A 21,122-nucleotide genomic window follows, 5' to 3' on the forward strand; every position below is an offset into this window, starting at 1 on the left:
TCAGTGCAACAGAGAATGCATGGCCACCCTGTTGGACAGCAAAGGTCTAGACACTGTGCTCTTGTTCATACTTGACAGCCACCTTTAGTTTTTGGATCTTATTTAATGATCTTACTTTGCTAGCTTAGATCATTCTCTAATGCCTTTCCCGTTTGTTTCTAATCAGTCGTTGGCATAGACATTTTAAACAATCTATTCATTCTCATCTTATGTATGTTGGTGTTTCTTGTCTGCATGTCTGTCTGTGTGAGGGTGTCAGATCCCCTGGAACTGGAATTACAGACAGTTGTGAGCTGCCATATGGGAGGTGGGAATTGAACCCGGGTCCTCTGGAAGAGCAGTCTGTGCTCTTAACCGCCAAGCCATCTTTCCAGCCCTGGAATAGACTAAGCCTGTTTCCTCATCTATAAACTGAGCTGTTAGTAGTTCTAGCATCAGAGTCATCATCTGCGGCTTAACTTAAATAATTATGTTCATTTGCATGGGTGTTACACACATGTGCAACATTGAGTGCACATGTAGAGGTCAGAGGATAACTTGTGGGAGCCAGTTAAACTCAGGTCATCGGGCTTTATGACAAGTGTCTTTACCTGCTCTTCTGACTGAACCCATTCTTAACTTTTTAAGCAATATAAACGATCTCCAATAGATTTTTAAAGTCCATATTAATTATCACCATCAAGCAGCACTACATGTGAACTGGAGCTATGGCTCAATTCTTCCACACTCGCTCATCACCGCAGTCGGACTTCATCTCAGCTCCGCAGACTACGGGAGGAGGGACACTCACAGCTCTGCTCTTAACGGGGAGAAATGGCGCACTTATTTCAACGCAGTCAGGAGGTTTAGGTACGAGGCTGACGCCAGATAAGTTTTTATTATATTTAAAAAACAGTGGAGCTGGAAGTAAGGGCGGGTCGTTGAAGGCGACTGGGAGGTGAAAGGCCTCCCGTTCCTCAGTGGCAGGATCTGGACCCACTGCCTAGGCCGGGTTTAATCCAGCCGAGATGCTGGAAAGCAGAGCACACAGTTGTGCCCATCAGGGCAAAGAGGGCAAGAGAGCTCACAGCTCCTCGATACCGCTTGCTAGGGTCTGAAAAACAGGACGGCAGAAGTTACCAGAACGTTCACCAGCCACTCTGCTCCAGCGTCTGAGGTCGTACATTCAACCACCTGTTCTTGGGAGGTTAGCCTAGGGCCGTCAGTATGCTAGAAGCTATGTGTGAAGTAATTCTACAATAGCACTGCCCAGACTATGGAGAACTTTACAAGTCAGGCAACTCTGTCTTAGCCCCGATAGGAGCATTTGCCTCCAGGATGACGCACAGCCCTTTCCTCTCTGCTAGTCATTTACCCCAGTGGTGGCCAGATTTTGCCGATGTAGCACTTGGTTTGATTCCTGGCAGCTCTGGTTAGCCCTTTAATATTTCTGAGGCTGTTCCCTGTTAAACAGGCTGTGTGTGGAATTGCGGTGAGGTTGCCTAGCACAGGTAAAGCTCACAGACAGGCAACTGGCACTTGGAAAATGCTTAAAGACTTGTTACTATTCCGAGGGTAGTAAGAAGAAAAAGACCAGACCTTCCACGGTAGTTATTAAGCCACTACCTCATTTAGATTTTACGTGTGCAACGAGTGTCTGTGCACCACTTGCATGGATCCCCTACAGCTGGAGTTACAGACTGTTGTGAGCTGCTGTGTGGGTGCTGGGAATCAAACCTGGATCCTCTGGAAGAGCAGTCAATCATCTTAACAGTTGAGCCATCTCTCTGGCTGTACTTCTTCCCCCATTTTTAAATCCCAACCAAGAGTTAAAATACAGTAACCATATTTAAAATTTGGCTGGGTGCTGATGCACAAGGCAGAGGCAAGCATATTTCTGTGAGTTCGAGGCCAGCCTGGTCTATGGAGCGAATACCAGGCAAGCCAGGGCTATACAGAGAAACCCTGTCTCAAAAAACCAATATATATATACATATATATAAATAAAATTTGTTTTGGGGGCAGAAAAGATGGCTCGGTGGTTAGGTGCATTTGCTGCTCTTGCAGAGGAACCAAAATTTAGTCATCAGCATTCACTTTAGGTGACCTGCAGCCACCTGTCACTGCAGCTCCAGGGGACTGATAGCCTCTCTGCCCTCTGTGGGCCCGTGCACACAGGGCCCATAATACACGGTGAAGAAGAAGATAAATCTAAGGTGTATTTCCCTGGCGGATGTCAACATGTACTTACCTCCTGTGTAGTAGCCATATGCGTAAAGAACTCGCCCAATAATCCACGCCATGCCCAGGCCAGAAGCTATGCGCTGAGATAAAAGGACAGTTCAGTCTTTGCACTGAAGAAACAGACCTTTATTAACTAATGCCTACATGCATCTGCTAATGTAATTCTCACAGAGTTAGGAAATAATGAGGTTATTTGGTTCAGTCAGGAAAGTTGAAGGCCGGTAGTCGTTGTCATCTACAGTAGCATGCTCAACTCTGAGGTGAGTCCTGGCTTTCCTGATGGTGCACTAGAAGGAACTTCCTGCTCAGGGCAACTGGGGGAACTGGTTCTGGAACTCAGGTCAGGGCAGGCAGACCTCAGGGTTGCAGGATGAGTCAGAAGAGTCAACTCTGACATCTGATATGGGAGCTGCTGGGCTGTGCTGTCTACAGTGACAACCCCTGGATGCAGCCAGTGTTGCAGCCTGCACTCGGCAGGGGTGGAGCTCGACAAGGCCAGGTGAGAAGAAATGTATAGCAAACCCTTGAAGATGTACCCAGAGGGAAAGCGCCATTCCCAACAGGAGAGAGTAAAGCCTTCTGTGGGTGGAATCCTGAGCAACCCAGACAGAGTAAGAGGGAACAAAGGCTGGGGTAGGGTGAGCAGGTAACCTTCCCCAAGTCCTTTTCCAATCTGGTAGTGCTGTGGGTGGCACTATGGGAGGGTCTTGCTTGACCCTGGATAAGAAGTATCCGCAGGAGGATGAAGTCCCGCTATCGAGAGAGCCCCAGTGACTCTCGGTTTAAGCTTAGTCTCTGCCAGGCTGCTCTTCGTTACAGTGCTGAGTAATTGCCAGCTACTGTGGGACAGACGGTGTTTGGGGCCGTTTTCAGTCGTACAGATGCCTGCTCGTCCGGTTCACTGCCATAACCTCAGGTGACTAATGCCTTCTGGGTGCTGGGTGCTCCAGACAGACACATGCAGTTCCTTCTTCCTCATGTCTTGTGGGTTTGCTTAACTGTCACCTCGGTAAGAGCCCTGAGCCTGACCACACTACTCATAATCTCCAGGCCCCACACTCCTGTCCGACCTCTCAACAGTTTGCTACTGGGCACTCGCCATTTTCTAACATACCAAATAATTTACTTATGACCCCAAGGAAAGGAAAGGCCGATTAATCCAGGCATCTGCCTGTCTTGCTCACCTTGGGTGTGGGTAGGTGTTCTTTTGCATAGATGGATGAGGAAAGTAAAATCTGTTCCCCGTGGACACAAACCTTTTAGAAATAGACCTGGGTTCAAAGTTCCACGCTTCTGTGACTTAGCTGACCTCAGCCATGAAAGTTAAACAGTGCCTAAGAGGCTCTTCCTCACTCTGAAAAAACTAGGTGAAATGCTGCCTACTTTAAAGCAGACTTCATAAGGGATCAGTAAATAAAATCATTTTAAGTATGTGCTGGTTGAACACATTCAGTGTTCGTTTCCTTCTCCCTGTGCCCAGGGTAGCTCAGGGAACCACATCTAAATGGATGGCCAGCCCCAGAAGAAACTTACCGGGTGGTAAACACCTCCCACGGTTAGGAAGAATAGGAAGGGAGGGTAAACCTCCAACCTGGAATGGACAGAAAGTAACTTTTAATAAAGTATCCTTAAGCCCGGAGGTGGAGGCTCACACCTTGAATCCCTATACCTGGGAAGGCAGAGGCAGGTGGATCTCTGTGAGTTGGAGGCCAGCCTGGTCTACAGAGTGAGTTCCAGGACAGGCAAGGCTATGTAGAGAAACCCTGTCTTGAAAACCGACAATAACAAAATAAAACAAAGGAAAAACCACCCCCCCAAAAAAAACCCCCAAAAAACCAAAAAAGTTTCCTCATGGATGAGTGACTGGAACATTGAGAACTAGAAGGAACTCTACCTTCCTGTGGGAAGGTTAGCGGCTCAAGTACAAACACTGGCTGAGGGGAGGTCTGCTTACCAGGACCCACCAGCCTTTGCTCTAGTTGAGAGTAAAAGAACTTCACATCCCACAGACTCCTGAGGAGGGTCTTAGATTGGGAAAGGTCTCCTAATGGAAACTCAATCTGAACTGTCCCACACTCATGTGTTCAGACACCTGTTGCCACTTAGTGGCATTGATTTTGGAGGTTGTGGGACCTTTAGGGACAGGGGCCTGACTGGCAGGTATAGGCCACTAAGGGTGGTCTTTGAGGGATTCAGCCCAGCAGAGGACTCTGTTTCCTGTCTGCCTTGTGGCCAGCTATAAGTCTCTACCATCACCAATATGAGTCTGGTCAGTATACCTTTCATCATGAACTACTTTCTTTTAATCGTGAGCCAAGATAAATCCTTCCTCCACTCAGTTCTCTGTCAAGCGTATGCATTGCAAACACTGCAGAGGGTCACGTTGTGATGGCTGCTCATTGTCAACAGAATCTAGACTCACCTGGAGGATGGACATGGCCATGGAAGATTATTTGGACTGCGTTTGTTAATTGAAGTAGAAAGAACTGCCCACCATGGGGGGCACCAATCCCTGGCTGGGACCTGAACTGTGTAAGGGAAAGGAGCTGAGCAGTAGCAGGTCTTAGTCTCTCTCTGCTTCTTGACTGTGGATGTGATGGACCCCCCTTGTCCCCTGCTTCATTCAGGCTCCTGTCACCTTGACTTTTCTATCATGAGTTCCCCACCATGATGGACTGGCCTTTGATCTGTGAGCTGGAATAAACCTTTCTTCCTAAGCTCATTTTTATCACCGTATCAGGAAAAGACATTTCTGAAAACTTGAGTCGGAAGTTTTTGTTTTGTTTTGTTTTTCAAGACATGATGTCTCTGGGTAGTCTTGGCTGTCTTGGAACACACTCTGTAGACCAGGCTGGCCTCAAACTCACAGAGATATATGCCTGCCTTTGTTTCACGAGTGCTGGCATTTTAAGATGTGTGCCACCATAGTCTGGCTAAGAAGGTTTTTCCATTCTAAAAATAAATTAGTTTTATTCAGTATTCAAATCTGTTCCCATAGTAACTTGTTTTTATTTGTGTGTATGAGTGAATGTACGTGTCTATACCAATGCCCTGGCTCACACATGTAAGTTAGACTTGGTTTTGTCCTTCTGCCATGTGGGCCCCAGGGATCAAATTTAGATTATCAGATTTGGCAAAAAGTGCCTTAATTTTCTGAGCCATCTTGCCCCACCCCCGACACTAATGTTCTAATGATACTTTTAACGAGATGCCCATGACTGCCATGCTATCATTGAGCCAATTCCGAGACTCAGGGCCGAAGCGATGGACACCTTTGCCGTCTGGCAGCACGACACTCACGTGTTCTGGTGGGCGCGCTGAATGCAGTTGAACATATGCCCATTCTCAGGATCTGTGCTGTACATGACAGGGTACTGTCAAAGCAAAGGCCAAGCAGAGCGTAAGAGTTAACACCGAAACGGAGACATCCCAAAGCACCCTCTACTGTCCTCCTGATGGATGGGCGCCTGCAGTCTCTGTAGTCACGAGGTTTTCAGTTCTCAGCAGCAGGTTTGGCGTTCCCAGCCAGCATGAGGTAGTGAGAACCTGTGACTATGTTGTGGTTGCCGAAGAGACAGGAGTGGCTTCTGCCCAGCCAGTGTTTCTCATTGATGTCATAAATCAATGGTGGACCGCAGATGATTACAGAGACACCATAGAGAAATGGCTGATTCCCAGGAGTCACCACACACCACATCCCCTAAGATCTTCCTTAACAGGGAACAGATAATTGAGTGAGTGAGACTTTTATTGCAAGTGTCCATTAGAATAAAAGGAGAGGCAGCCAGATATGAACACTTGAAAAGAACCCGCCACTGAGGGAGTCTAATTACAAGATGCTAAATGCAAACAGACATCTAATTGCTCACCCGGGAGAGCTTTAGAAGTTCCCCTTCTAGTTCAGCCAGAACTAAAGGAAGTATTTAACAGACTTCCTCTCTGCAGCTACTGGCTAAGCTGAGGTTAAGCTCAGCATCTCCTCTCTATTTAGGAACCAGGAAAATCAACTTAAGACATCTTTTTTTAAAATGGTAAACTAGGAAGCAATATGGCTGCGTTACCCTCTTTAGAAAACAGCAGTGTCCCAGGCAAATGGCTCCAGACAAAAATGGACTTTTAATCCCAGTAGGCCGGGTCTTTCTACAGAAGAGCCAAAGTCCAATGAAGTGTAAACTACAACCCAGCCTCTTAGGAACAAAATCCTAAAGGGCGTTGTCCGAAAAATGCCACCACCTGCCACTCAGCTCTCCCTCCAGGACTAACGCAAGCCTTGGGTTAGCTGGGGGGCCTCAGGAAGCCCACAGAGGCACCTGCCGGTGAGCCTACTTACCTCTACCTTGTACTTCTTGCGGGCTTTGCCCACGTTGATGGCTAGGTGGAGCACCATCACAAAGCTGGCGGCACCAGTGAGAAGCACGAATCCATATTCCTTAGAGAGGACAGCCATCTTGGCTCTGCGGAAGAACGTGCGACACAGTGGGAAACTAACCCAGTGCTGTGGGCATCGTGGATAAGGCCTTAGCATAGTGCCTCATTACCAACAGATGCATACAGATCACAAGGACATTTCAGGGCTGGGAAGATGGCTCAGTAGGTAAACAGCTTGCTGTACAAATAGGACCTGACTCTGGACCCTCAGCCCCCACTGTGCTGGGGTGTGGTGGGGATGAAGACAAAAAGATTCCTGGAACTCACTGGCTAGCCAGTTTCAATAAAAAAGGTGAGCTTCGCACTTAGTGACAGAACATGCCTCAAAAAAGAAGGCACAGAGTGAGAGAGGATAAAAAAAAAAAAAACCAAAAAAACCAAAAAACCCAGACATAACCTCTGGCCTCCATATGAGCATGTGCAGTTTAAGAGCACCTGCACACACACGGATGTATCACACATACACATACATCATGCATGCACTTACCATACATACATATATATTATGACACACATAAACCCTGCCCAATTTAAAAAGAAAAAAGATCTTTCTAAGAGGTCATCAAACATACTACTGTGTATTAGACAACAATTAAAAATTACTCCAGGCTACAGTATGGTCTCAGGGAAGTATCAAATCATACATGTCCTTCCTTCCTTCCCTTTTCCTTCCTTCACCTTCTTTCCCTCCTCTATCTCTTCCTTTCAGTTTGGGAACAGATTTTACTTCCTTATTTCTTTACTATGTGTTTTTGTATGTGCACACACCCATGCACATACAGCCGTGTGCGCATGGAGGTGACAGGACAGTTTATAGGAGTCTCTTCTCTCTACCACCATGTGTGATCCGGGGGTTGAACTCCAGTCATCAGCCTTGGCAGCTGTCACCTTTACCCACTGAGCCGTCTCATGGCTACTTAATTGCATATATATTCCATATTTATGTTTCCATATTCCATAATTATATATATTCCATATTTAATCCAAAGAGGCCTTAAGATCACAGCAACCATCCTGCCTCAGTCTCCCAACTCAGCCTCCAAAGTATTGAGATTACAGGTGTATGGTACTATAACTAGCTGTATAATCTCTTTGGCCCAACATCCATTTACAAATTTCACCCATATCATCACAGTGGTCATTGCAGTATGTTACAGCCACTAAAATTTGCATTGGGACATATTTAACATGACATACTTTAACAAAGTAACATCTACAACAGTGGCTTCTGGAGAGGACGACTCTGAGGTCACACCTTGTAACCACCCTTCCACCCTGATCCTGGCCACATGCTGGCACAGTTTTAGAAACCAGAGAGGAGAAGCCCTGCTAGACTGTTCTGACATCAAAGCATGGCCCCTGAGCCAATGGCGTAGACAAGACACCCAGTCTGTCAGGCTTCTGAGGACCCTGGCTGCCCTTCAGATCATCACAAGCCCCAGAAAGAGTTCTGACGTCTGCAACTTATTTTGGAATGCATTAAAAAGTTGGGAATAAAAAAAAAATGAGCAAATGTTAACTATAGATTGGGGTGTAGCTTTGTGGTTTCAAAATATAATTCTTTAATTTTTCTGACCACACAGGAGAAAGTGCTTTAAGAAAAAGCTAATCCTGGCTCATCTTGCAGTGTTCAGCGTTTAAGTTCCTGTCTCAAGGGAAAGACTTAGACTGGGCACCAGAGAGAACAAAAGTAAGCAGGTAGAAGAGGCTTTAAGCATCTCAGAGCCCACTGGGCTGTGAGCTAAGGGTTCAGAGCATGCTGGCAGAAAGGGCAGCGACAGCACCGCAGAACATGCTGAAGTGATTCACTACCACATGCAAGGCTGCCCGGAGCTCCTGTGTAATCTCTTGCTGGTAGAATACACTGGTGGCAAATGCTTAAGAGGATGAGGCAGGAAGATCATAAGTTCAAGGCCAACCTGTGCTTTGCCTTTAAGGGCTGGGGAGATGACTTAGTTGGAAAATGCTTGCTGAGCAACCATGAAGACCTGAGTTCAAACCCTAGTACCCATGCCAAACAGTCAGGCAAGATGGCACCCATGGCCTTGTATTCCTACTGCTGTGGAGACAGCGAGCTTGCGGGAGCTTGCAGGGTGGCCAGTGTAGCCTGATTGGTGAGCTCTGGGTGTCAGTGAGAGAGACCTTGTCTCAAAGACAACAACAACGGAGGTTGTCTGATGGCTTCCACGTGCACGTGTGTGCAAACACACCCACCCCACACATCCACGCACCCACTAAAATAAATAAACTCTGTCTCTGATCGGTGTCTAGCTTTCATCACCTCAACAGCCAGCTCAGGGTGTTGCCCTGCTGCAGAACATCTCTAGCGATCCTTAAAGACAAAAGGACATGATTCCAGGACCCCTCCTGGCAGAGGAACACCCAGAGCTTATGTGCTGCACCGGAGTCTAAAGCAGGAAGTATTATGGGTAAGATTTAACTCAGATTTGTCTGCTCCCGCGGCCTCTTTCAGTCCTGTATACAGTGGAGCCATGATGTCTTTCTCAATATGAAATTTGGATGGGGAGCAAGTTGCTCGGGTTTTTAAAAAGTAAGTTTCTCAGGGGTAGAGTGATGGCTCAGTGGTTGAGATCACAAACATGGCTGCTATTCCGTGTTTGACTGCCAGCACCCATATGGTGGCTCCCAGCTCGACTCCCAGGGGGATTCAGTGACTACTTCCATCCAGCTTCCCAGGGCACCACACTCATCTGGCTTACAGACCTATGTGCAGGCGAAATACTCGTGTACATAGAACTAAATAAATTAAGACCGCCATTCTCCTGGCTTAGAAAAATAACATTAGGGTTCTGAACCCCTCGGACCTGTCACCACCCCATCACAGCACACGGCAATCAGTTCTCACCAGGTTCCCCCTTTTATGATCTTCACTCTGCCCTGTTCACTTGCCTTTCAGAGGGTCACACACGCTGCAGCTCAGACGGTCTCTATGACTCAGCACAAGGTGAGAAGCCACACCTGCCCAGCTTCGAAGAGGGCCTGGATGCTCTCCAAGTTTCTTCTCCTTCCTTTTCTTCTCAAGTTATAAAGTCAGTACATGTGAGAAACTATGGTACTAATTATGTAGCAAGAACACAGTGTGAGTTCCGAACACCCCCTTTAAAATAGAAAGTGGTCAAGCCTACTTGCTGTCCTTTCAGTTTAAACCACTGGGCCATTGAAAATGAAGCTGCCTCCAAGGCTGTCAGAGCTGTGCTTGCAAGGGCGATGAAAGGAAACATCTCTGCTCTAGGGCAGTTTGTGAGTCTGGAGGCTCAAGCGGGTGAGGGCAGGCCTAGGACCAGGTCAGAATTCATATAAACACTCTAGTTCAGCAACACTGCACCAGAACGGGCCTTAGTGGCTGACCCCTGTTTTTCTGATGTCTAAGAGCAGCCAGCAGCCAGACGGAAGTGATCTTTGTGTGGATATCGGACTGCACTTTAGAACCAGTCCCAAAGCAACTGTTCTGCAATCTACAACTTAGAAACTAACATTTCTGCCAGGCTCCTCCTTCAGAGGACTGCAGTCTGCCAGGTGTTCACACCTGGTGAGAGTCACTCTCCTCGGTTCATGAAGACAGTGTGACCAGGACGAACCAGGGTCGGGGTAAGCAAGACCCCGCATCGAGAGATGCTGGTGACTTTTAGGACACTGGACTTGGATGGTTCAAGGCTGGATCTGACCTGCAAGCCCTTTTCCTGCACTCCAGCTTTCATGACCAGGAAAATTCTATTCAAGCTGCAAAGGGCAGGGGGCAATTCAACGGCCCTACCCAATTGCAATACCCATGAACCCGGGCAATAAGCAGCTTGGCGAGATATGCGTAAAGGTGCGGTCAGCGTGACTCACAGCCTGGCGGCAATCGACAGTTATCTAATGGGACTTAAGGCCCGTTCGACAGGAAGATATCACGCCTGGAACTCGAAACCTAGTCAATAATCCAGGGCTAACAAGATCACCTTGAAAAATAATCCAGTACTGTGACTTTGCTGGACCAACATAATTCTTTATGCATGCTAACTCATGTCCTCCTGCCCACAGGTAAGTGTAGCCGCCACCCCTCATCGAAGGAGGTGCTCTTTACAGAAAATGGAGACCAGCACAGAAAACCAGAGCTGGACACAGTGCAGAGATTGTGGGGAGCACAGCTGAAACTGACAGATTCATATTGCAGCTCCTGAACCTATGGCTCTGGGGACATCACGGGAAAGGGAATGGAAAGATTGTAAAAGCCTGTACACTAGCAAGTCTGCTGTGAAACAGCCCCTCCTAGAACTGGCTGTGATGGCAATATCAACGGACATGTTTTAACAGGAGATTTAACAGGGTGCCACCTCTAGGCAAAGAACTTCAGGCCACTAATGGCCGCTGGGAGATGGAGAATTAGCCTCTCCCAGGGATGAGCCCCTTACTGGTTGTTGAATGCAGAGTGGTCAGCTCTGAAACCATGTGCCCACAATAAAAACGGACTCAGAAGATTGTATTTGTATGCATTTGTGCACACATATGCACATAACAGTAATAAAGCCAATGAGTCTATCGGCTTGAAGGAGGGAGAGTAGCTGAGGAGCCAGAGGGCGAAAGTGGGGGTTGGGGGGGATGATGATGTAATTCCATTTCCATGGGGGTCCATGAAATGGTTCAGCAGAAAAGGCAGAGAATTAACTGGAGGTGGGGAGGGAGTATGGGATACTAGCATGGGCAGTTTGAGAGACCATGTGATCCTCTATAGTGGAGAGCCCTCTTCTCCCTGTAGGGTCTGTTCTGCAGGAGCCTTGGACACTTGTGAACAGATGTAGTGAGAAAGCCTGGAATGCTACCCTTCAGAAACGTGGGAAAGCCTTTCCTACACCTCAGCAGACCCTTCCGGTGAGGCGTCCTACTTCATATGTGTAATCTGCACTCAGAGGATGACGAGAACAGCCACTGAGCTCCGTGCGGTTTGGCATTCCCCACGGCTAGGACTACTCATGGTAATGCAGGCGCTCACAGAGTGCATGGTAACAGCAGGAGCTTTGGGTGGCTTTCAGGAATGCCCCGCCACCACACATACAAAGAGACGGCTCATCGCCTTATATAGTACCTGGTAATAGTCATCTAAACTATTTGAGTCTGCTTTTCTTCCCTCCAAAGCATCTACTGAAACCATGGAAGAAACGGAATGATGGATTACACAGGAAAGAAGAATCTAGAACCTAGAGGTCTGCATCCTTAGTTGCTAAAACCTTAGACCGAGGAGTAAAAATAATTAAACTTTAGCCTTTAAGGATAGGATTGGCTTAATTCTGTCAAGGTTCAGAAATACTTTATCATTGGCTAAGCTCTTATTTTCTGAGACTCTAGGAGAAAGAGATGGATGTTCTCAGCCCTCAGAGGGTGGCCTCTGGGTCAGGGTGCATTAAGAAGGGGAAGGCAGCTCAGTTCAGAATCCACACCCAGGCAGCCTCAGCCACACCCTGGGTTGTTAGGAATCCAGGGGCAGCAGATAGCGTTCAGGGCCAGGCCTGAGGAGCTGATAACTGATTTACAAGTCCCCCAGGCATAAGCACTCATGTGGGCTGCACACATCTTGCTGATCGCACACCTGCAGCTCTTTTATGGACCCACCAAGATAAGAACTTTTTCCTGAACTCGGTCTTCATGGTCTGGACACAGAAGCTCTTCATTGAACTCTTGTAACTGTGTTTCCCACAGACCAACTGGCTACTGTAACATGAACCGAAACACAGAGAACACAAGACAGGAGCCTCCCATTTGTGTCTCTTAACAGTCAGGTGCACAAATACAGAAACTCAGACGAGTGTTGCTGCGGTTCTCAGACTTCACATGGAGAGTGCATTAAGCCATGCCCCCTCCCAGTTTCTGATTCCATAGGGCTCCAGTGGGGCCTGTGAATGCAACTTTCAAAAGTCCCCAGTTGTCCATTGCCCAGCAAGCGCAAGGCCCTGGGTTGGGTCCTCAAAAAAAAAAAAAAAAAAAAAAAAAAAAAGTTCCAGGTGTCTAGATCACTGCCCAGAGATCACGTTTAAAAACTGTTATTTGGGGGGCAATGACTGGATGGTAAAATAAATAAACAAAACAAAAAAAACCCCTGTTGTTTAGGGCTGGAAAGACAGCTCAGTGATTAAGACCACTGGCTACTTTTCTAGAGGACCTGGGTTCAATTCCCAGCACCCACATGGCAGCTCACAACTGTCTAGAACTTCAGTTCCAGGGGATTCAATGCCTTCTTCTGGCTTCCACAGGAACCAAGCACCCACATGTTGTACAGGCACACATGCAGGTGAGATACCCATATGCATGGAAGTAAACGAATGAAATTTTAAAACACTTGTTATAGGGAAAAGAGGAAATTTGTAGGTGGTGGTGATGATTGTATCCAGGTCACACTGAGAAGCACACCCCTGTCTCGGTGATCTATACAATGCTTTCTATTGGAGGGTCCTGGACCCCTCCACAGCCTGTGGCATCTCTAGAACATGATGGCTGCAGGCTGAGCTGAGGCTAGACCTTCCACAGTTAGTTACACCAGAGCTTGCACAGACCACAGGACCAATTCTATCTTTTCAGCTTTAACATTTGGCTTGACATGAACTAAACAAGTTACCTAGTGACCCTGGCCTGTGACAGCTTCTGCCTTCCTAGATTTCTATGGCTACAATCACCAGACCTGATTTTTTTTTTAAACCAGTCAAAGGAGTTGGAGTTTAAGGCTTGACACACTGCGTGTGAGAGTGATGTTTGCATGTTACCCAGGAGGGAGATACAGCAAAGAGGAATTTGGCAATTTGCCTAAGCCTGGTGACTGCAGGTCTGGGGTCGGGTCGGAGTGCAGGCCGACTGACCAGTGTCTCCATCATTTGCTACTAAATCACTCTGCAGAGCCTGCGCCTTGTAAGTGAGAAGCAGCAATAAGGAACAGTCCTTGGCAGAGCTTACGTCCCGAGCAGTACAGACGCACCCTGCTTCTGGTTCAGGAGCAAAGGGAAAAGATAGCAGCTCAGGGGAGGCGGCAGCCAGACAGAGGCTTTTTGGTTCCACCTTACACTTTCAGGGCACTGGGATCTAACCCTTCACATGTTTGCAGCTGAGCATATACAAAGTATCAGCCTCCTGGGTCTTTAGAATACTTCATATCCAGGATCTGCTACTGAGAAAGAGTTATTGCTTCCTTACCAATAGGGATGGCCTTTTTTCTTTTCTTTGAATCACTGATGTTATTTTCTTCTTGGCCAATGTCCCTAGCTGGAACCCAATACAATGTTGAACAGAATAGGCAAAAGTGGGCATGCTTGTCTTGTTCCCCATGAATGGGGGAAACAATCAGTTCTTTGCCATTATCTATGCTGCTATAGGAGGTCTTATAGATGCCTCTGTTGCAGCTATGTTATAAATCTAATTATTTTGATATGTTCAAACCATACTTTAATAAGGTATCTTCTAGTCCCTTCCTAAAAAAAAAAAAAAAAAAAAAGCCCCAGGCCCCGGTGGGTTTCCAGGAGAATGAATGTTCCCTGGCAACCAGCTTTTTGTGTCTACAGGGATAGGGGTGGAACAGCACTCAAAGCAATGGCTGTCCTGCATAGCTAGTTAGCAGACACCAGGTATGTCACAGACACCATCCATACCCTCGGGCTAAGAGCCATAAAGTCTAGGCTTCACACGTGGCATTGTAGGTTTCGCCTCCAGGATTCACTCCATTCAGAATATGAGGCGGCAGCACCGGGGGTCTTAGGTTCTTAGGCTCAGGTGCTCCCTTTTAGGAATTCCGCTGACAGATTCTCCTGGGAATATCACTCTTCTAGTGCTACAGTTTCCACCAACCCTGCCTCTGTTTCCTGCTTCCGCCACCGCAGGCCTTATCTCACTGGAGCATAGTTCTCTCAGTTTCAGGAAGGGCTCTGGGCAAGCCTACAGTCAAGGGAATGCTTCTGGTGCAACCTTCTCTTTCACTGGGTACCCACGTCCTCTCGGCTGCCCAGTGAAACGCCCCAGGGCACAGTCGGCATTGCGTAAGTAGAGCAAGAGACAGGAGTTATGGATGTAGGCACTCCCCCCCAAAGATTTTATCACTCCTGAGTCACCAAGTTACACAGGACCTTAGGTTTTCCTAAGGACAGAGTTCTCTTCGGCTTTAAGTAAACAAAACCCAGATTGGACAAACAGCAACTTCTACTTCAGTTTGTGATCTCGCCCTTTTGCAAATTTTTAGCTGGTGTTTTATGTTACTACAAACAGGAAGGCGACCATGACTAAGTATTCTTAGCTCAGCAAAGCCACCATTCCCCCAAAGTCTCACAGTAACCCTAATTTGGTTGGATGTGCTATCAGTCCAATTATTTTACATGACAAAACCCCAATAATTCTGATGGTGACACAGGGATGGTCATTTAAAGGGTGGGCTTGATGATATAAAACGGATGTCTCTTAAAGTCCCACATACCGGATGGCTCAGCAAACTCGGGTGGGACTGGAGGCTCAGTTTACTCACTTAAAGCTTCCCCTAACAGCTATCCAGCTTGGACTCAACCTTTGGATGTTTCCACAAAGGAACAGGCCTTTCAGCAGTTCCTGACGGGATTTTGCCTCAGTGAGGTAAGGCTGGTGGTCATGGGAGGAGGAATCAGAGACAGGGCCAATGAAAACTGCAGTACCAGAATAGTGGTGTTCCCAGGAGAGTCTGCCAGCGGAATCCCTGGAGGAGAGCGCTTCTAGCTGATACTCCAAGCCCAGGAGAAGCTTGGTGAGGAAAAGTAGGAAGTGAGGGGAATCAACGCTGAGGTAATTCTATGTCCAGGATAAAGAACCAGTCGGAGTCACGCCATTTCTCTGGGTTCATCCCACAGTGCCACCGTAATGACAGAAGTTCTAGTTCACATCCACAACAAACACGTCAAAGCTTGTTTGTCAAACCTCCAAATAAGCACTGCTCAAATCCTCCTGCCTCTGCCTCCTGCCTGCTGTGACTAGGCCTGTAGGGTACCATAGCCAGGCGCCACTAACCTAAAGGCACTTAAGAAAAGGGATAAGAACCTAGATGCCAGGCCTAGGTAACCTGCTGGTGATGCAGGTTCAGTACTTATTTTTCCAAGGGCTATAACCAGGAAGCTGGCTGAACAAAAGGAGCCCGATGTACGGACTGCTCGCTTGTTAGTCTCAGTGAGCCAGCTGCAGCCGGCAGGACGTAGTGGGTCCTTCTCAGGACCTCAGTCTTCAGCCTTGTCCATGCACTGGCAGCCAGCAGGTCTGGAAATGAGTCATGTTGGGAAGATGGCAGAATCCCCTCTTTAATCCAAACACATTCAGCTCTACAGTTAAGCAGGCACAGCTCAGCCACACTGAAGCTTCAGATGGTGTTCTAATTCCAACACTGTGGGGAATTGTCCCTACTGAAAACAATTGTTAAATACGTGACTGGGCTGGTGGGAGGCTGGGGAGGGAGGAACCAGGGAAGCTGGGAACCAAATGAATGGCTCTTGTTGCTGAGGGACAAGCTGGCACTGTTGTGCCAGTGAAGGCCAAGGCAGGAAATTACTTCTCTTTTATTCTTCAGAGTTTGACTTCTAGGTGGCAAGACCCCAAACATACATGCTTGAATGACAATGAGTCTCGTTTGGGAAGAAATAGTAATCCTGTATCCCAGGAACTCAAGGACACTGGATTTGTTAGAATAAGTTCCAGGTTTTCTTGTAGGTATAACATTAGGTTTCTTACAGAGATTCTCCATGCTTAAAGTTCCATGGGCCGGGATACCCTGACACCTGACTTTGAATCCTTGGGTCATGTTAGTCTACATAGCCTAGACCTGAGCCTTCCAGGACACAGGACTCTAGACACACCTCACATTTTGCTTCTAGTGGTTTGAAGGCAACCGCCTTAGATGAGGAGAGGAGAAAGATCATGGAATACAGACAGAAAGAGAGAGACACCAAAACATTTATCAGATGCAGCCAATTCCATAAATTCAGTTCAGGATAAAGCATTTTACCCAGAGGACAGCTTGCCTCCAATTCGATGCCTCCCACTCTCTCAGAGTGATTCTTTCCCTTTTCAGTTTTGTTACAAATACCATACAACACCCCATGTGCAGGGCTGCAATGGATATCAAGACGGAGGAGGGAGTGCCGAACCTCCAGAAGGCACAGTCAGGGTGTGAGGGTAGAGTACACACGTGGAGGAGGGGAAAACACTGGGCTGGAAGTCGAGAAGGTTATCATGGCAATGTGTGACAGAGAACACGGGTAAGAAAACAGCGAGGGTAGAAGCTTCCAGTCGGGCAGGTCAATGTTCACAAGGCAGAGAAAGGAGGCCAGTGTGACCGAAGGGTGATGACAGAACCCAGAGGAAGAGCAGGAAGGGCTTATTATTTGTAATCTTTATCCAGCATGGATTAAACTCTGTTCTAAGCAATTCAATAGTAGCTCATTTAAATCCTCACAGCACCTCTATCGTGAATGACTACCTCTGCAGGTGAGGGAATTAAGTCTTCGAGGGATTAAATAACATCCTTCAAAGCACACAGCTACCCCAGAACAAAGCCGAGATTCCCATACTCCAGGGGAGTGAGCTCTCAGATTCCGAAAGTTAGGCCTTGACCGCCCCATCCCTGAACCAAGCTGGTTTGCCAACATTTGGCCCTCTCCTGAGCATAAAATATTAACAAGAAAGAAGAGGTAATAATTAGCTCTGAGCCTGGGCATGATTACAGACTGCGATGTTTCTAATTGGAAGGGTGGGGGGGGGAGAGAAAAAATCTTGGAAAAGATCCAGAAAAGAACATTTTCGTTTTAGTGCATGGCAAGAACCCTTCCTCCAGTCTCCTGGTACACAGCGTGGCAGGGCAGTCCTGTGGCTGGCTCTTCGTGACTGAGCCATGATTTCCATAAACCTACACCTTAGCTGACATTTCACAGGAGCGTAAAGTCACGGGGCAGGGAAGCTGTGACTTCCAGAGGAGGAAAAAGTCTTCAATGAGTCACATTAATACCACTTGGATTTTCCATCATAAGAAATAAAGATAGCTTAGAGTTATTATAACTCTTAGCAGATGCTAGATCCTCGGGAAGATACCAGCTGTTAAGTGAAGGAGCCTCCCTAGGTTGCTGGCCTCTATCTGGCTTGACCCTCCCATGCCTCTTGGGACTTAGAAGCATGCATTAGCATAATCATTTGCATTTTCCCATCTCTTAAAAAGAACTGCCATTCTTTACTTTTATTACTTATGCATATATGGTTGTGAGCCAGAAATGTATGAATGTATGCCGTGTGTGTGTGTGTGTGTGTGTGTGTGTGTGTGTGCGTGCGCGTGTGTGCGCACATGTGTACCTGTAAAGGCCACAAGAAGGTGTCAGATCTCCTGGAGCTAGAGTTACAGGCAGTTGTAAACCAGTGACGTTGGTACTGGGACAGAACTCTGGTCCTCTGGAAAAGCAGCAAGTGTTCTCAGTTGCTGAGCCGTAGCTCCAGTCTCCATTTGTATTTCGTAAGCAGGAGAAATATAAAGTACTGTTTACTTAAAAATGAGAACAATCCAGGTGTTGTGCATGGCACATGCTTAGAGCCTCAGTATGTGGGACACGGAGGCAGGTGGATTGAGCATCTGAGGCGAGCCTAGGTTTGGGAAGACCCTGTTTCAAAAGAATAACAAAAAAGTGGGTCATGGCACCAAAGTATTGGAATTCACATTCCGGGTGATGAACAGATCCATCTCGAGAGAACTCAGAGTGCAGCAAGGGGCCCTGTGAAACTCTCAATGCATTTGGAAGACAATGTGATTTTCCTGCTCCAGTTGCCGCATTTCTCACCACAGACAGGCGAGTGGACTCTGTTTCAGAGCTAATCTTACACAGGGAAACTTGACAATAACACCAAGTTTTTCTTATTCCAGAGGACAGTAGATTCGGACGCGGGATCAATAAACTCAGCTGCAAGGGCTGGGGAGATGGCTCAGTCAGCAAAATTGCTTGCCAAGTAAGCATGGGTAGCTGCTTTCAGCTCCCTGTACCCATGTTAAAAAAAAAAAAAAAAAAAAAAAAAAAGCCTGGTGGAGCAATCCCGGTGCTCAACAAGCACAGAGAGGAGGATCCTGGGCAATTTCAGGCCAGCCAGGCCAGCTGAATTAATAAGACTCAGTGAGTCTCAAAACTGAGGTGGAGAATGACTAAGAAAGACATCTTCATATGTAGGGACATGCATGTGTACTAATTGGCATTCACGTGCATGTAAACATCATACATAACACACATACCTTAGTTGCAAAAATAACAGCAGCATATTCTAAAGAGACACACACACAGAGAATGACTAAATCATAGATTTAGATTTTTAAAATTAAAAAAACTTTAAATTTTAACTCATAGGTTTAAAATCAGCTAATGTTCAGTCGGTGTTAAATTACTTTTGACAGGTCCATTTGAATCCCCTGACTAGTCCAGGGGATTTTCAGCAACTTTTTGGATAAACACACCTCTGTGTGTGTGTGTGTGTGTGTGTGTGTGTGTGTGTGTGTGTGTGTGTGTTTTCTCTGTGCTGTTCCCCTATGAAGGAGTTCACTTTCAGATTGTTTCCTCTAGCACACTCCACAAGCAGGAAGGAATCTAAGTGAGGGGAACTCTGACCTTGTCCTTTAACAAGGTCTCAGTAACTGGCTGAGACTGGCCTTGAATGACCATTCTCCTGTCCAAGGCTCTCTGGTGTTAGGATTCCGGTTGCAGGCCTCTGTATCCAGAAAGATTTTGTTCCTTAGTCTAAGGAAGCCCCAGGGGTGCAGTTTCTGTGTCTGGCCACACTATCACTGTCATTTTATATATAGTAACACTGGTTAAAGAAAAGAAGAATCACTTGACAGAGTTTTCTATTTCTGTAACATTGTGTCAGGAAGAAGCTGGGCAGAATGTACTTCCCAGGGTAGAAGCACATGTTTGGATTTCAGATGTTAGTTTTATTTAACTCCTTAGATAAATTTAGCTCCCGTGAGAATTCTGGGTCCCCTGACTCAGACAACATACTCTCATTATTGAGACACTGAAATAAAAACATGCCTGTAACCCTGACCAATAACCTTGGCTGCTTCCTGGAAACAGCAGTCTGCAGGTGCCCTATAGATTTCTCCAGGGAAGGCCTGGCTTCTGGTCTGCTACTACCTTAAAATCCGCAGTATACTCTGCAAGGCCACACCTAAGCCACCAGTACAGGCAGCAGAGCAGAGAGCGCTTGCTCTCTGGAGCACCTCCTTTCCCTAGTTAAAGGGATTCAAATCCCAACCCGCAGCGGTCCTTTCCTACCCATCCGACCATCTGTCTCTGCTTTTCCTCTACTTCCTTTGCCGCACTCACTTGTACCCTAGGCTACTTGTAAAGTGGCGCCTCTCAAGCAAAGAATTAGCAGAAACCTCGGGGAGTGACTCAGAGTCTCTACTCCCCTCCACCACCCTGCAGGTGCCCCACCCCTGTAGTTGAAGAGATGAACGAAGATCCCACCCACCCTTCCCAAAAAGTCTCTTGCTACTTAGACAGAAGGAAGAAAATGACCCATGTCCAGGTATCAATGCAAAGGATTTCTCTCTACGAGGCGAGAGAAAAAAAAAAAAACTAAACAAACAAATACAATTCCCTCTGAGACCCTCCTGAAGGATCCTAGCAACAAGACATCCATAGCAGGAGCGGCGCTTGCACTCCACTTATGAAACCTGTGCTAGATCAAGTCGGAATGGTCAGTTCACACTGCAGAGCTCAGGGCTCCTTTCTCTGTACAACAGCTGCAGTGAGTAAGGTCAGGTGGTCTCAGGAAGGTCGAAAGAGGAGCCCCGGGTCTTTACACAACTGGAGTTAAGGAGGGGGAGGGAAATAAGGAATTGAGGATGAGCTGACCTTGAGAGCCTCCCTGAGCTAGAGAGAGCGAGGTGGAGCCCTCCCGGAGAAGCTCCTAAGCTGTACCATCAAGGGGACATGCATGGCGGACAGAGGCAGAGCAGGTGGAAATGCAGAGCACAAATCGACCGATAAGAAAGGGAGGTTGCAGAGAGACCCTAATTCCGTTCCAAATGGCTGAGATACAGGTTGTGCGTGTGCAGGCATTCAAGAACCCCAGCGAAGCTAAAGCTCCTGTGGTTTGCAGGTGCCAACACTTACCTGGCTCACCTTGACGCGCCTGGTGCAGACCTGAGCAGCGCAGCAATGCCTGGGTGCGGCTCTAGCTGTCCCGCAGGACCCGCCCCACTCCGCCTTGGACAGCGCGTGGCCACGCCCCGGGACCGTCTCCGGGACCGCCTCTGACTTTGGCGGTTCTCACTGTCTCTTAAGCGAAGTCGCATTTTCTCCCTGTTCTGGATAGTCCGCATATTTACTTTTCCGGTTCCCCAATCTATATATTTGCTCTCTTCCTCAAGTATCTTTTTCTGACTACAGTCAGAAATTGGTCCTAGATTTGTTTTTGCTAAGTTGGAGCGGAAGGAACAGTAACGCATTAGT

At 47.3% G+C, this 21,122-nt stretch overlaps 1 protein-coding gene across 1 annotated transcript; it reads right to left on the bottom strand.

The window, feature by feature from the left end:
- Positions 1-844: 844 nt before the first annotated feature.
- Mgst3 (microsomal glutathione S-transferase 3) lies at positions 845-20,909 on the bottom strand. The gene is made up of 6 exons (XM_032915123.1): positions 20,784-20,909; positions 6,554-6,677; positions 5,524-5,597; positions 3,757-3,814; positions 2,231-2,303; positions 845-1,093 (listed from the first exon to the last, which is right to left on the bottom strand). Exons 2-6 carry the CDS (start codon positions 6,668-6,670, stop codon positions 957-959), a joined length of 459 nt encoding a protein of 152 aa, XP_032771014.1. The 5' UTR covers positions 6,671-6,677; positions 20,784-20,909; the 3' UTR covers positions 845-956.
- Positions 20,910-21,122: the final 213 nt, after the last annotated feature.

The sequence above is a fragment of the Rattus rattus genome, chromosome 10, assembly GCF_011064425.1.
Source record: "Rattus rattus isolate New Zealand chromosome 10, Rrattus_CSIRO_v1, whole genome shotgun sequence".
In the NCBI taxonomy this organism is placed as follows: Eukaryota; Metazoa; Chordata; class Mammalia; order Rodentia; family Muridae; genus Rattus; species Rattus rattus.